General features: G+C 45.9%; 1 protein-coding gene across 1 annotated transcript in view; it reads right to left on the bottom strand.

Moving 5' to 3' along the window:
* Positions 1 to 16,833, bottom strand: part of CRYBG3 (crystallin beta-gamma domain containing 3) — a 129,426-nt gene that overhangs the window by 75,079 nt on the left and 37,514 nt on the right. The window contains exons 3-4 of the mRNA XM_066347701.1: positions 13,995 to 14,419; positions 1,615 to 7,012 (exon numbers count right to left, since the gene is read on the bottom strand). Coding sequence (XP_066203798.1) covers positions 1,615 to 7,012; positions 13,995 to 14,419 — 5,823 coding nt within the window. The remainder of the gene's footprint in view (positions 1 to 1,614; positions 7,013 to 13,994; positions 14,420 to 16,833) is intronic.

Raw genomic sequence — 16,833 nt, 5'->3', positions numbered from 1 at the left:
AAATAAGTAAATCAGAAAAAACCAAGAACTATATGATTCCATACATAGGTGGGACATAAAAATGAGACTCAGAGACATGGACAAGAGGGTGGTGGACAAGAAGAGGTGAGGTGGGGAGCAGAGAGGCACAAAGAAAACCAGATAGAAGGGTGACAGAAGACAATTTGACTTTGGGTGATGGGTATGCAACATAATCAAATGTCAAAATAACCTGGAGATTTTTTCTCTGAACATATGTACCCTGATTATCAATGTCACCCCATTAAAATTAATAAATTTATTTTTATTGAATTAAAAAAAAGAAACATTTTTTTAAATCCCATCATTTCTTTTAACATGACGTTGCCTTGCAAGCTCTTGGTTGATAGTCCAGTGCTACTATTTGTTCCTGAGACTATTCCAGGTAAGGACACGGGGCCTTGGGCCTCCTGGACAAAGGTCCATAGTCTTGGGAATGCCAGAAAGGCAAGTCCTACATTCAATGAATAGTTTACGTTCAACACTTAAACATTAAGTCAAAGAATAATGTAGCTGAATTTCACATTTTTTTAAAATTTTATTTTATTTTTTTTTGTATTTTTCTGAAGCTAGAAACGGGGAGGCAAGCAGACAGACTCCTGCATGCGCCCAACCGGGATCCACCCAGCATGCCCACCAGAGGGCGATGCTCTGCCCATCTGGGGCGTTGCTCTGCCACAATCAGAGCCATTCTAGTGCCTGAGGCAGAGGCCACAGAGCCATCCTTAGCACCCAGGCAAACTTTGCTCCAGTGGAGCCTTGGCTGCGGAGGGGAAGAGAGAGACAGAGAGGAAGGAGAGGGGGAGGGGTGGAGAAGCAGATGGGTGGTAATCGAACCCGGGACTCCTACACGCCAGGCCGACGCTCTACCACTGAGCCAACTGGCCAGGGCCTGAATTTTACATTTTTTAACTATAATGTTACTAGTCCTTTTTCTTTGAATTAGGCTGTTCCTTGCCCTGCTTAACACGAACAACTAAATTGAGAGGAGGATGTCTAGGAAACAGTTAAAATATTTTTAAGTATTTAAAATATTTTTAACTGATGCCTGACCTGTGGTTGCACAGTAGGTAAAGTGTTGACCTGGAGTGCTCAGGTCGCTAGTTCGAAACCCTGGGCTTTCTCGGTCAAGGCACATACAGGAAGGAACTGCTATGAGTTGGTGCTTCCTGCCCACCCCTTCCCCCTTCTCTCCTACCTCTTTCTAAAAATCAATAAATAAAATCTTTAACTGAAATATTTTTAACTATAATGAAATAGTTTCAAGAGACACATAAGCTCAATGGAAAGCATCAGTTTTCTCAGATACAATACCTTGAGAAATTCAGAATCTTGTCAATTTAGTTTGAAAACAAAACATAGCCAAGAACTGGAAAATAACTTGCTTCTCTGCTTTTAAATTTTGAGCAATTTTTTTTCTCAATGTAAACAGTTCAGCTAAAATACATAACGTACACACTTCAACCAAACAATAAAGGAACGTCTGATATTTTTTAAAACAATTTTTTATACATCAAAACATTAATTTTCTTAAGTTTTGAGATCATTTTGTGACCCAAAGCACTACCTCATGAGGTAATCATCAAAATAACTCACCTCTGCGAGTGGGCTTAATCTGCTCGAGTTGTCCTGAGCGCGGAAATACTGCGACACCGGATCCGGCAAAGTCGCACCAAGCCTGGCTCCTTTCTCTGAGGAGTGTGTCTTGGACGCCTGCAAATACTGCTGATAAGCACTCTTTACAGAAGAATGTAGTTTAGAAGTAAGGTCCGACTTCTGTAGAAAAGAGGGCTTTTCCGGCCACAGCCCACCTTGCAGACTGGAGGTGGCAGGTTCGCTTGTCGTTGCAGACGACTGCTTAGAAAGTCCAGGCCTGTCCTGGTCGTCGTCGGGGTACAGCGTGCTGGGCGGCTCTGGCAGCTCGAAGGTGACGGTTTCCCTCCTCCTGGCTCTCAGACCTCCGCTAGGCAGTGACTCTTCTTCCTCGTCCCCTAACTCCTGCCTGTCGTCTTCAAGGTTCATCTGTAGCCGCTCTGACACCGACTGGAGCAGTGACAGAACGGAAGGCTGGCTGGCACTCTCTCTCGATTTCATGGAGCCATGGTGACCAGGGGAGATCTCGTTGGACAGAATGTCCTCCTGAGAGCTGTCATCCTCATAGATGGGAGACAAGGCTAAGGGGTAGACTTTGTACCTTTTGGCATCCACTGATAAGAACATTTCTGAACTGTCACTGTCAAATGTCTCACCGGGTTTCGTTCCCCTTTCGAAATGATGGACCAGGTCAGTTCTACTCTCAGACCTGTCACACGCGTGAACAGGCACGCTGGCGGGGGGCGTGGCGGGGAACAGGAGGGAGCGTGTTGTCCTCCCTTCTGCGCCAGCGTACCTGTCCTCCTCCTGGAGCGGTTCATCGTATAATATAGTAAAGGAGGAATTTCCTTGCTCATCCTGAGAAACGAAGGCTAAACTGGAGTCTTCTCTGTCACTGCTATAGTCACCGAGATCTCTTGTTTCGTTATCTACCGCAGGAAGAGATGTACTTCTGGGTGGCCTTCCCGTGGTATCTGCAGGTGGGAAATCTGGTACTGCTAAGGCTGGGTAGCCCTCATAATCCTTACTCAATGTAGGTGATTCGTATCCCCTGAAATAGGAAGCAAGTCTATCGTCGTGGGCTATCAGGCCTTCCTTTATCTCCGGGGGCTCTGCCTCCATTTCTCCAGGACTCTCTGCAGACAACACTCGCTGTCTCCCGACAGTCCCATCCGAATCTTCTGGGGATGTCCCTTCCCTTTCTATCCCAGGGGGCATGGCCACACCCACCATTCCCACAGCCTCCTCCGTGTCCCTCCTGCATGCTTCTTCCGTTTCTAAAGAGGCAGGGCCTGCCTCCTTGGGTGCTTTTTGCACTCCCAAGGCAAAAGGAACCGTGTCAGTTTTCCTGCTAGCTCCTTCAGCATCCTTTTGGTCAGTGTTTTCCATTTCCGACACAGGCCTTTCAGTCTTCTCAGTGAGCCCCTCGGCGTCTGAATGGTGGACACTGGCCACTTCTAACGTAACGGGCATCGCCTCGGTTTTGTCCATCTCCCTCTCAGCACCCTCTCGGTAAATACTTTCTAGTTCTAATGCAGGAGGTGTCACCTCAGCCTTCTCAGTAACCCCCTCCCCATCTCTTTGGTGGCTGTTTTCCATTTCTGACGTGACTGACGTCACCCCGGTCTTGCCAACGTCCCCGTCAGGATGCTCCTGGGGGGTCTTTTCTGTTCCCAACGCAGCGGACAGCCCTTCGGTGTCTCCAGCGACCCCCTCAGCATCTTTTCGGTAGATATTTTTCATTTCTGACCTAACAGGGATCGTGTCAGTTTTGCCAACGTCCCTTTCGGTATCCCCCATCTTGCCCGCTCTTCCCGCTCCTGGAACGGCAGGCAATGCCCCTGTTTTCTCACGACGCCCCTCCCCATCCACTTGGTGTTCCTCTCCCGCTTTACAACCGTCCGCTGTTGGCTCAGTGTTGGCGACACTCAATTCATCGTCCCTTTTATGGGCTCCTCCCATTTCAAACGTAAAAGGAACTGCCTCATTTTTCATAATATTCAGTTCGGCATTCTTTTTGTCCGTTTTTCCCATTTCTAACATGGGAGGTACAAACTCGATTTTTCCTACGTTTACGTCAGTATCCCTTTTGTGTGCTTTCCCCACTTCTGACACTGCGAGGGGCGTGCTTTTATTACTGTGCCCCGGCAAGCCTTTTTCAGACAGACACACAAGACTATCGGACAAGCTGCTTTTGGATGTCCCAGGTACATGGAGGTCATCATGCACTGATGGAGGCCACTTGAAATTGACTACGAGGGTTCTAGTATCCTCTGTCCCAGTTTTGTGACCATCCACACCCTCGGTTTCCATTTTCTCTTTAGAGTCCTCCCTGATTCGAAGAAGTAAAGGTGTTCCTACCTTCTCCTCTAACCCTTGATGGCGCAAGTCTTCAGCCGGTAGAACAGAATCTGACTCCTGCGAGTTTATCCTATCAGACTGCCCAGCTCCATTTCCAGAAAATGGGGTCATTTCCCCTTTCATTGACTCAGTGTCACCAACTAAGTTACTTACAGTGAATAACTGACCTAATAGTTTATTTTCACTAATTTCACAGGTGCTTTGACTGACTCCCTGTTCTGAAACCAAGAACTCCCGTACATGAGTCTTAGCGCTATCACTGTTCAGAAGTTTTGAGGTCTTAGCCTGCAGTTCAGAATCCCAAGTGGTCTCAGTATCTTCCAAAGCATCATTTGTTATATTTTCTTGGGCTGAATTAATAATCTCATTGACTAATTCCCTGGCTCGATCTTCTAACAAACAAGACACATTCATTCTTTCAGAATCTAACACGAGACTCTCCTCCCCAGGTGGAGGGGAAACCCGGGCCTTGTCTTCCCCTTGGGCTCCTGACCTGCTCTCCCAGCCCCGCTCTTCCAGGGCCTCTGCCAGCTGGGTCCCCGTCAGAGTCCCGCCGGGTGGGTTTTTCCCAGACGGGTCTGCCTGCAGGGTCCCCGGGTTCATGATGCCGTCTCTGGCTGTGTCCTCCCGGCAGGTAGCAGCTGTGTGTAAGGATGTTAGGTCTTCCTTAACAGAATTAAAAACCTCGCCGATCCACGCCTCAGCCTTTTTAATCAAACCACTTTGGAGGTCCAAAGGCTGGTCACGGGCCCTCCTCCCGGCTCCTGCCTGCTCAGCAGCTGCTTCAGAACACTGCTGGCTGGAGCTGTTAACTGACGCTGCGGGCCCAGCAACGGCTCCGGGCTCGGCTTCCGCGGGCGGGGCGGCAGGTGGGGCGTCCAGAGACACCTTCCCGGTCTGATCACCAAAATGGTCCTGAAATGGGGTCCCTTCTGCCCCTGTGGGTACAGATGTTTCAAATTCCAAATCAGAGCTATCAGGGCACGGCAGGTGGGCCAAGAAGGCACCTTCATGGGTAGTAACTTTCACAGAACCAAGACCATTTTGGGGATGAGGTGAACTCGTAACCAGGCTGACCTCCTGGGCGTTACCAGAGGGAGACAGGCTACCGATACCACCACCCAGGAAGCGGGTGCTCTCTTCCTTCCTGGGAGCTGAGGCTGTCTGTTGTGATCTCAGCACAGGAGCATTAAGAAAGCTGCTCGAATCCTCCAATGCAGAAGCATTTTTCCCCAAAGTGATATCAGGACCCAGGAAAGGGGAACTGACTTCTGTGCTGTCAGTTTCTTGGAATTTTGGGCAAGTGTTAGTTAAGCTGAGTTCTGCCATTTCTGAGAAAGCAGAAATCTTTTCAGTCCCACACGAGTCCACTCCAGTCAAACGGGTGTCACTGGCTCCACGGCCTGGGGGGAGGTGGCATTTTCCACTATCGGGAAGGACTTGGCGGGACTCAGGAGGCCCAGATGCGTGCTCACGGCCAAGGCCAGCTGGAGGACTCCTCCTGTCTGCAGCCTCAACGTGACTCGCCACGTGTTCTTCTTGACACCCACTAGGCTCACTGGAAACGCCAACTGTGTTGACATCTCTGGTTTCCATGAGCACAGAAGACCCCTCGTTCTTTAAAACAGGCATATTCAACCCGCTCAGCACGCCAGTTCCAGAAACACAGGTAGGAGATGAAGCGTTGATATTTGATTGTTGACAGTCAGCGGAGAGAGAGGTTCCAGTATCAGGACATACTCTGGCGTGTTGAGGACCCTCAGAGTCAGGAAGAGGTTCTGAAATCTGATTCCTATACGCTTCAAAAGTCAGTTCCGGGGCTACTCTGTTTTCTAAGCATGCTCCATCTGTTGACTCACTGCTGCATTTTACAGCAGTGGGGTCCTTTTGATTTATTCTAAGAAGGTGAGGCATTTTGCCATGTGGCCCCAAATCAAACCTTTTGGCTTCTGCTACGCACAGGTGGTCAGTATCTTTGGGTAAGAACTCAGTTCTATCTTCTGGAGCTTTTGCATGACTTGAAGTTGTGGGTTCACCAACTGAAATACTTTCTGTTTCTTGCCCGATTTCTGTAACAACCAAATTGCTCTGTGCATCGTGGGCAGACAACCTGTTCCCTTCCTTCGTCAGTTCTGTGTCTGCCCCGGCGTGTCTCTGAAGAGCAATGGTATGACTGGCAGCCTGCGCTGATGAGTTATCTGCAGTCTGCTTGTCAGAACACTTACGCTGGGGTAACTGCAAGTCTTCGTGCCTCATGGATTTACTTGGACTTGGCAAACCTGCGCTTTGCTGTTTGGCAGTGTCACTGCCATCAGATTTACCACAAGAGAAGTCAGAAATAGCAGGGCTCTCGGGCTCAACACGTGCTCCTTGCGCCCGTGTGCCGTCCCTCGTGATGGGGCTGTTTTCCTCCGCTGTCGTCTCTGGAGCACCGTCCCTCGTGATGGGGCTGTTTTCCTCCGCTGTCGTCTCTGGAGCCGTCACCCGCTGGAGATCGGGATGGCCAGGGCCCGTGCTGCCGTGACTGCCTGTCAACAACGCTGAACACACCAGGTTCCTGTCCGCCCGGGAAACCGGTGCCCAACCTGACTGGTGGGGTGAGTCGGTTTCTCCAGCGGCAAAGCAGGAGTTGGTCGTAGAAGTAGGGGACGGTCCACTTCCCGCAGGGCCCCCAGGACCAGGTTTATTGGGAATGTCCTCAGAAGAAGCAACATTCCACACTTCGGGGTCATTAGTCGGATGGTTTCCTGAGTTGAGACTTATTCTGCGACAATCAGAGTCTTCATGTGGGTCCCCAAGCACATGTCCTTTCATAGCTCCCTCTGTGCCGGAGGATGACAGAGACGACAGCGTCCCAGCCTCAGTCTCCCTGTCAGGGCCAGTATGTGTGCCTGCACTGGAGCCAGAACTTGGATTTTCTCTGTCCAGCGGATCCACACCTTCCAACGCGGTCTGCTGCCTCCAATATTTCCTAATTTGTCTGGGGCCTCGATATGTTGCATAGGTTACTGAAGGCCTCCCTGGTCTACCTTCCGCTTGTCTGCAAAACAAAGTAACCAAATAAATAAACAAACAAACGAACAAAAACACATCACAAGAGTATCAGGAAATATAATTAAAAACACTTAGTAATCCAAAACTGGGCTGAAGTCTATCTCATCACAGGAAAAGCTTTTAACTTTTCTATGCAGAGAAAAGCTACAAAACCAGCAGGTTTTTTGTTTTTTTCCCCCCAAATTACAATAAAGCTTCAACGGTAGAGATTTCCATCATGGATATAAATCTGTTGAAAATATAGGAGTTAAAGAACTTTTTAATAATTTCAACCCAATAAAGTAGTAGCTTCTTATATAAATTACATGGGAAGCATGAGTTAATGTGTGCAAAACAATCTAAAACATGTCTCCCAACAGGTACACGCAAAGGCTTTAGAGATATTAAAGAACTCTGCATAGTTGACTATATATAAAAGCAATTACAAAGCTATTTATGATTTTTAATTATGTGAACATAAAATCATTTACAAGGCCTTTTGGTGAAGATTTCTTTTAAACATACTTCAAAAGATAGGAAATAACTTACGTTCTGTATTAATCGTGATTAAAATGTTTGAGATGACAGTAGTGGACAGCTTTATACGGCACAGATTATTTTATTAACTTGCCTAAATTAAGCTATTAACCTTTTTTAATACACCTGATTTAAAAAAAAAACTATAAAAATGTAGGGGCATTTTTACACGAGAAAAAACTTCAGTTAATTCACTCTTTCTTAAAATATTTAAAAATATTATGTAAAACTGAAGTTTCCTATACCTCTTTAAAAGGTATAGGCTCTTCTGATCTGTGGTGACGCAGTGGATAAAGCGTCAACCTGGAATGCTGAGGTTGCTATTCAAATCCCTGGGCTTGCCGGTCAAGGCACATACAGGAAACAAATACTACAGGTTGATGCTTCCTGCTTCTCTCCCTCTTTCTTTCTTTCTCTCTCTCTCTTCCTTTCTTCTCTCTAAAAATCAATAAAAAAAGTATAGGATCTTAATGTTAAATATCTTTTTTTTTTTTTTTTTTACAAGGACAGAGAGAGTCAGAGAGAGGGATAGATAGGGACAGATAGGAACGGAGAGAGATGAGAAGCATCAATCATCAGTTTTTCGTTGAGACACCTTAGTTGTTCATTGATTGCTTTCTCACATGTGCCTTGACCGCGGGCCTTCAGGAGACCAAGTAACCCCTTGCTGGAGCCAGCGACCTTGGGTCCAAGCTGGTGAGCCTTTTTCCTCAAACCAGATGAGCCCGCGCTCAAGCTGACGCCCTCAGGGTCTCGAACCTGGGTCCTCTGCATCCCAGTCCAATGCTCTATCCACTGCGCTACCGCCTGGTCAGGCTAAATAACATTTTGTATTTGAAATATTCTCATTTCAATAAAAAATTAAATATACCCTTGCTGGTAATAAATTCATGTTACAGAGTCAAAGAAACTTTAATACTTAAAATGTAGATTCTCAAAACTATTAGTAAATATCATCTTCAGATATTTAATATCTAAAATCGGTTATAAGACGTCCTTATTCATACCATCAAAATAAATGATTAACTTTTATGTAATTCCTAAACAAATCAAAATCATCAACAGGAAGTTACTAAAACTGTAATTCAGAATCTGACAGTCTGTAGGATTTCTAAAGCTGGGCTGGAAGAAACTGTTACATCAAACTGGGGGTTCAGGGGTGTTTTCCTTCCCTCTTAAATCAAGAATCACTTTTTTAGTGATGTGAACCGAAATATCCAAAGATTAGAGTAGCTGTGGCGGACAGATGAATTTCTCCCTGTGGACTTTTCTAATACAACCCAGTGCTCTCGGATCTCACAGCCAGGGTTTGCCCTTGAACTTAGACTCGGAGGAGCTGGAAACTTCTTACACAATCTCTACCAGCTGTTTCTATAGTTATTCATTCTTACTATTAATTGTTATTAACTGTGTGATCTGGGGGGTGTTACTTAGCTTTCTGAGCCTTGTTTTCTTATTTTAAAAGAAATATAGATTAAAACAAAACAACAACAGAAAAGAATCACCTTTCTTTCTTTGCTGACGTGGTTCTGGTGAACTGCTTTAAGCAATTATTCTATTAACAAGGAGGGCTTTGCTAATGAGAAGAGGCACAGTATACAACTCTGTTTTCTACTGTCCAGTACACTAAAGAAGTAAACCTGTCACGGAGAAAACTTGGAGATGTTCTGAATTAAAATGACACTGTGCAGAGAGTGAGGGAAAGAGACAGGCGGAGCCTGTAGTAGCTGTGGACCAGCTCTGACAAAAGACCACTGTTCCTGCACATCTGCTGGACTTCTGGATTCAACTGCAGGTGGCTGTTTCTGCAGATTGTTTCGGTCAGGCACCATCAAACTCCAGGAGTCCCCATTTCCCGCCTGCGCAGGGGCTTCCGGACCGATGGCCTTGCCCACCCGGAGGGATGGCGCTGCGCCTGGCCGGCAGGCCTCTCTGCCCTTCCTCCCACCCCTTCCCCACAGCTAGTGTCAATTCTTTCGGGTGGTGGACAGCTTTCTTCCTCCTTCCCCCTACCTGATGCATAAAAATGCTTACACACTTGGAGACAATGGACACGTCTTTCCTGCCCAGCCGAGCTCCTGCTGGTTTAGATCTATGTCCTTTGATTGGTAATTTTTTTTTTTTTTTTGCTAGCAATGGCCTAACAAACTGTTCTTTTAAAAACATTTTCAGCCACGGAAGTTAAACGTTTCATTTGTTTGTTTAATAACCTATTAATCAAACCCAAAGAAGAAAAAAAGCACAAACTTTCCATTCTACACAATTCCCAGAGAACAATCTCAAAATCTCCACCAGTTTAAATTACTTTGGAACCAAAGTCATCTGGAGAGGTTGTGAGAAGATTTCGGGGCCCCACTCCCAGAGCCGCTGGGCCAGGGGGTCTGAACCGGGCAGTCTGCGTTTCTAATGACCCCGGGTGTGCTCATGGTGCTGCTCCGGGCCCACATTTTGAACGGCCCGCTTAGACAGTCTATTACCAACGTACCCCGCTTCAACCATTTCTGATGTTGGACTTCTGTTTCCAATTATACGTTCCTATAAAGAAGGTTTCAGTAAACACTTTTGTATACGACTGGAAATAATCTACAAGCTTTTTAAAGTTCTGGGATACACTGTCCTGTACCTGCCTGCCACTCCTAACAGTGCACACGAGCATCGGCAGTATCCACGACTCACGGTGTGACCATTCACCACAATGGATCGGCCAGTATCCACACAACTCATGGTGTGACCATTCACCACACTGGTAGCAATTCAGGAGGGAGAAGCTGTTTTAGTTTGTGCTTCTTTGATTGCTAGTGAGAATAAACCTTTTTCTATTTAGATATTATTAATGGTTTGTATTTCTTTTATTTGGATGATTTGTTTATATTGTTTGTCCATTTATTCTACTAGTGAGTTAAGTGTATAAAATGCTTTTCAGCTAAAGCACGATTATTTCGTATATAATTCTCTCATTTGCCAATTTAATGTATCACTGGTTATGCTACTGCTTAACGTAAGAGAGTATAAAAATTGGAAGTCATCAACTTCACTTGACACTCCATTTCTGGATATTTTACATTGCTATCATACTTAGAAAACTGTTTCTCTCACCAAAATAAAAATAATAATTCACATTTTGCTACTTTTAGTTTTGTATGTTTTTAACATGTTATTCCATTTTAATTTTAATATAAAAATGAGGTATCAAGCTTTTATTTTTTTCTCCAGATGACTAACCAATTTCCCCAAGTCCTCCTTTCCCCCACAAGTATAGGCAATGCCATCATATTCAAGTGTTCAAACCATAAATATACAAAGGGTCTATTTCCAGGCAGTCTATTCTGTGCCATTTAAATGCACAGCCAATCAATCCTACATCGGTATGACAGAGCTTCAACTGATGTAGTTTTATTAGTTCATTTAAACATTTGACAAGGTGAGCTCCACCACATCGCTCTCGACAGGCAAACACAAACGCACCTGGGTGTCTCAGTTCTCACAACCATAAGCTGGGTCGGCACCTACCTCCTTGGCTTGCTATGAAGAATTAACTCAGAACACTAACACGAAGACACTCTGAAACTACAAAGAACTACTACATAGTCTTAAGTTATCACCTATGTCTGACTATAGTATTATCGGTGACCTCTTCAACAAATAGAAATAATTCTGAGGTAGAGGTCAAATTTAAATCAATAAAACAGATTCTTATTAGTTTTGAATAAATATTTTTGTTACACGAAACGAATGGACTTGACATTGTTATAAACAGTAGTGGGATTCAGCCGGTTCACACCAGTTCGGCGCAACTGATACCTAATTATTTGTTGAGTTCGGCAAACAGGTTGTTAAAATGGCACTTGTGATCAGGGTTATCTATCAGGTGGGCACCCAATGTGGAAATCACAAATTTATATATTTCTTACTTTTTTTTTAACGTTCGTCTGTGCAACAGCATATTCTAAGCACCTGTAGTAATGTTCATTCCATCCACAGGTGAAAAAAATTTGATGGAACTATGCTTGTAATATTTATTTATTCATTTCATAAAACTCATTATACCTTTGATGAAATACTACATTTTAATTCCCTCATGTTAGTTACTTCAGTAAACAAATATACAACATAAAGAGAAAAGTGCCTAACAACCAGGGGGTGACAAGCTGTCATTGGAAATATCTTAAGTAACAGCTTTGTTTTGTTTTCGGGTATTATTTAATAGCTTTTCATTAATATTTTAAAACTCTTATAACACAGTCTAGTTTTGTGTACCTCTCTTATTTTTCTTATTTAAGTATTAAATGCATGATGTAACAAACTAGCTTTCGGTATATCCTTTTTTTATAGTTAAAGAGGTAATTAGGGTAGAATCCAGTTGTTAAATTATTGGAATCCCATTACTGGTCATAAACATTTTGGAGGGTTCTGAGGGAGGGGCTGCTAAAGCGAAGTAAGGGGGACAAGTATAGCATGGCCCGTGGTGGCGCAGTGGATAGAGCACTGACCTGCAATGCTGAGGTCGCTGGTTCAAAACCCTGCTCTGTCAAGGTACCTCTGGGAAGCAACTTTGAGTTCTGCTGTCCAGTTACCCCCTTTCTCTCTCTTTCTCCTCTCTATAAAATGAATAAATAAAATCTTTTCTTTTTTCTTTTTTTTTAAAAGAGGGACAAGTATATGATGATGGAGAGGGATCTGACTTTGGGTGATGGGTACACAACACAACCAACAGTTCAAATTCTATAGGAGGTTTACCTGAAAACTATGTCCTCTTATTGATCAATGTCACCCCGTTACATTTAATTTTCTAAATAATAAAAAAGAAAGAAAATATTCCTTCTATTGCAAACTGATGCGTTCACTATGGAAAGCAATATGGAGGCTGCTCAAAAAATTAGAATTAGAACTACCATATGACCCAGCAATTCCACTTCTGGGTATTTATCTAAAGAAAACCCCAAACACTAATTCGAAAGATATATGCATCCTTATGTTCATGGCAGCATTGTTCACAACAGCCAAGATGTGGAAGCAACCTAAGTGTCCACTGATGGGTGACTGGATAAGAAAGAAGTCATACACACATATACAATAATATTACATACACTTCCATAAAAAAAGAATGAAATCGCCCTAGCCGGTTGGCTCAGCGGTAGAGCGTCGGACTGGCATGTGGGGGACCCGGGTTCGATTCCCGGCCAGGGCACATAGGAGAAGCGCCCATTTGCTTCTCCACCCCCCCTCCTTCCTCTCTGTCTCTCTCTTCCCCTCCCGCAGCCAAGGCTCTATTGGAGCAACGATGGCCCGGGCGCTGGGGATGGCTCCTTGGCTTCTGCCCCAGGCGCTAGAGTGGCCCTGGTGGGCAGAGCGTCGCCCCTGGTGGGCGTGCCGAGTGGATCCCGGTCGGGCGCATGCGGGAGTCTGTCTGACTGTCTCTCCCCGTTTCCAGCTTCAGAAAAATACAAAAAAAAAAAAAAAAAAAAAAAAAGAATGAAATCTTAGCATTTGCAACACTCTGGATGAACCCAGAGGGTATTATGTTAAGTGAAATAGTCAGAGAAAGACAGGTATCATATAATCCCACTTATATGTGGAATCTAAAAAAAACACAAAATAAACAAATGAAACAAAGTCATAGACACAGAGAATAAACTGATGGTTTGGGGGACGGGGTGAATAAGGTGAAGGGATAAGAAGGAGAAGTTGGCAGTTACAAAACAGTCAGGGATGCAAAGTACAGCATAAGGAATACAGTCAATAATATCGCAAGAGATACGTGTGGCGCTGTGTGGGTATTAGACTTATTGAGAGGATCACTTTGTAAGTTATATAAACATCTAATCACTATGCTCTATACCTGAAACAAGTATGATATTGAATGCCAACTGTAATTAAAAGATCAAAAGCAGGAAATATTCCTTGTAGCTCAACTGAGTAAAAGATAAAACAAGTTCGTGACTGTTAATCAAAGAAAGAACGTAAGGGTGGCAAACAGTGCTCCTTAAGTCTGTGTAAGATTTTAGTTTCTCAGAGCTGGGGAAGAGGTTCATAAAGCTAGTGTTATGGATAGAGTCAATTTCTTAACCTCAATAGTTCTATTCCACAGAGAAAAAATACTGATAGAATATGAACACAAACCTTAGGGCCGTATTTGTTCCCTAGATGAACACACTGAGCACATCGCCTGACCTAACAGAGGAAAATTTCAGACAACAGAAAATACTCCCCCTTAAGGAAGTTATAAATTAGAACTAAATCGTGTAGTATGACAAAGCCAGCGCCTAAAAGACACTAGTGTCGCCCCCTACAGTAGCTCAAAAGGCCCTCGATCACACATACGGTACACAGAATCCCATAGTTCTTTACCTACTAACAGGAACATTACGGAATACTTTTTAATTTACAGAGCTGAGGATCAAAAACTAGGTCCAATAAGTTCAGATTGTGGATCAAGTAAATTTTAAACTTACTTTAGGAAGTCACTGGTTTCCTGTTCACTGTCTTGTGTTGTATCCAAAGAAAAGGTGTCTGAGAGTTCAGCTGAGTTGGACTCCTGTTCCACTGGGAACGCCTGGGGTCCTGAGGAGCTGCTGAAAATCTCCCTCTCCTTGATCTCTTCCTCGTGACGGTCCCTGGGGCTCTGCAAATCCTTCTCAGTTTTGTCATGGTCATCTTTTAAAGAAGACTGCTTGGCCTCACCAAGAAATGATTTTCCAGAGATATTGAATAAGTTACCAAGAAACTGAAAAAAGCTTTCTTTTGGCTGCCGATCGCTTTCTTCTATTTTGCTCTCTGAAGTGGAACTGGAAAAGTCATTTGGCTTTCTGGAATCTTCTTGCACTGGAAGAGTGACTAGCTTCTCAGCATGGTTCCTTTTGTGCTCACTTTGGGGAATCTTTACAAACAAAAGAGAGAACAACAATCATTATCATCAAAACATAACACAGATGGACCGAGAACCTATTACACGATACACTCGGTGCTATTAAGGTGACCAACTTTTTTACAATGAAAAGGAGGACAAAAATAAATTGAAGAAAAACAGTAGCATAAATAAAAGAAACATTTGATTCATTGCAACAGTGATACACTATAATATGATAAATGCATAATAAAAACATTTGTAATATTTTAATTATAATTATGCTTACATGCCTATTAATTTTTAATAATAACTGTAAGAAAAAAGTACTCATTTAGATACAAATACGTCACATCACACGCAATGGATCGACTCTGCATTGATCGCATACAGACATTTACTGATTAGTCTTTCAATATCAAAAAGGAGGACATGTAGGAGGACACTTTTCGAGGGAGACGGAACTTACAAAAGAAGGGCTGTCCTACCTGAAGGAGGACGATTGGTCACCTTAGAGCTAGACCCAGGGACTCGTTTATGAATAAGACTGGTGGCGTCTGTTCCCTTGGAAGTTTACAGTCCACTGAAGGGCGCAGGCAGCATGACATTTACAGCATTGCCAGCCCCTGCAGTAAATGTCACAGAGAGGCACAGCACACCTGGGAACCCTGGTCCAGACTCGGCGGCAGGGACAGCAGGGGCAGTAACTCAGGATGCTTCCTGGAGGAAGTGACCTCTGAAGGAGATCTAACAAGGGACTTGGTGATGCTTGTGCATCTCCTCTCCTTCCCTCCTCTTTCTCCCTGTCTTTGTGTTTAGTGAGGTATCTCCTTTCAGGAGTTTACTGACAGGAGGTCAGGGTACGAAATGAGAGGAGAGAACCAGCACGGGGAGATCAGTAAAGGAACAGATCTCGCCAAACCTCACATGTATATAAACTTAACCTTTATTATTCCAAAGCTAAGGGACAGTATTTTCAAACACTCAGTACATTACACATATAATCGCTAAAGGTGGGTGGTGGGAACAGTACCAGGTGTTAGGCCAGTGGGATCAGACTGGATCCTGGTTCCGCAACCTTGGAACTTGAGTTCTGGCTAGGAAAGACTTCAGACGCAAGACTCAAAATATATGAGAAAGTTTATTTAGAAAATCACAGAGGAAGAAGTAAGTGGTAGAAAAAATGGCTCCGGAAAAAAGTTACAGAGGCAAAAGAAGGGCCTTGGAGCTCAGGAGAAAGAGACAGGCAAGGAGCACCCGCCTGGGGGAGGGGCTGGAGAAAGGCTCCGCTGCTCCCTGAGAGCTGCACAGGTCCCCTGTCCCGGCTGCTCCCTGGAGAGCTGCACAGGTCCCCTGTCCCGACTGCTCCCTGAGAGCTGCACAGGTCCCCTGTCCCGACTGCTCCCTGAGAGCTGCACAGGTCCCCTGTCCCGACTGCTCCCTGAGAGCTGCACAGGTCCCCTGTCCCGGCTGCTCCCTGGAGAGCTGCACAGGTCCCCTGTCCCGGCTGCTCCCTGAGAGCTGCACAGGTCCCCTGTCCCGACTGCTCCCTGAGAGCTGCACAGGTCCCGTGTCCCGACTGCTCCCTGAGAGCTGCACAGGTCCCCCGTCCCGGCTGCTCCCTGAGAGCTGCACAGGTCCCCTGTCCCGGCTGCTCCCTGAGAGCTGCACAGGTCCCCCGTCCCGGCTGCTCCCTGAGAGCTGCACAGGTCCCCCGTCTCGGCTGCTCCCTGAGAGCTGCACAGGTCCCCCGTCCCGGCTGCTCCCTGAGAGCTGCACAGGTCCCCCGTCCCGGCTGCTCCCTGAGAGCTGCACAGGTCCCCCGTCTCGGCTGCTCCCTGAGAGCTGCACAGGTCCCCCGTCCCGGCTGCTCCCTGAGAGCTGCACAGGTCCCCCGTCCCGGCTGCTCCCTGAGAGCTGCACAGGTCCCCCGTCCCGGCTGCTCCCTGAGAGCTGCACAGGTCCCCCGTCCCGGCTGCTCCCTGAGAGCTGCACTGGTCCCCCGTCCCGGCTGCTCCCTCAGAGCTGCACAGGTCCCCTGTCCCGGCTGCTCCATCGAGCTGCACAGGTCCCCCGTCCCGGCTGCTCCCTGAGAGCTGCACAGGTCCCCTGTCCCGGCTGCTCCATCGAGCTGCACAGGTCCCCTGTCCCGGCTGCTCCATCGAGCTGCACAGGTCCCCCGTCCCGGCTGCTCCCTGAGAGCTGCACAGGTCCCCCGTCCCGGCTGCTCCCTGAGAGCTGCACAGGTCCCCCCTCCCGGCTGCACAGGTCCTCCGTCCCGGCTGCTCCCTGAGAGCTGCACATGTCCTCTGTCCCGAGGGCATTGGGGTGGGGATTTCAGGGGCAGTTCTAGGGGAAGGTCTCCAAAGACTATTCATCAGCTCGCCAGGTGTCCTTTCAGGGTCGTGGTTTCCATTGTCTGGTTGGCGCCAAGGGGTCAGTCAGTG

The sequence above is a fragment of the Saccopteryx leptura genome, chromosome 8, assembly GCF_036850995.1.
Source record: "Saccopteryx leptura isolate mSacLep1 chromosome 8, mSacLep1_pri_phased_curated, whole genome shotgun sequence".
Taxonomy (NCBI): Eukaryota; Metazoa; Chordata; class Mammalia; order Chiroptera; family Emballonuridae; genus Saccopteryx; species Saccopteryx leptura.
Note: the sequence above shows the minus strand (reverse complement) of the source record. Positions and strands in the feature narration are given on the sequence as shown.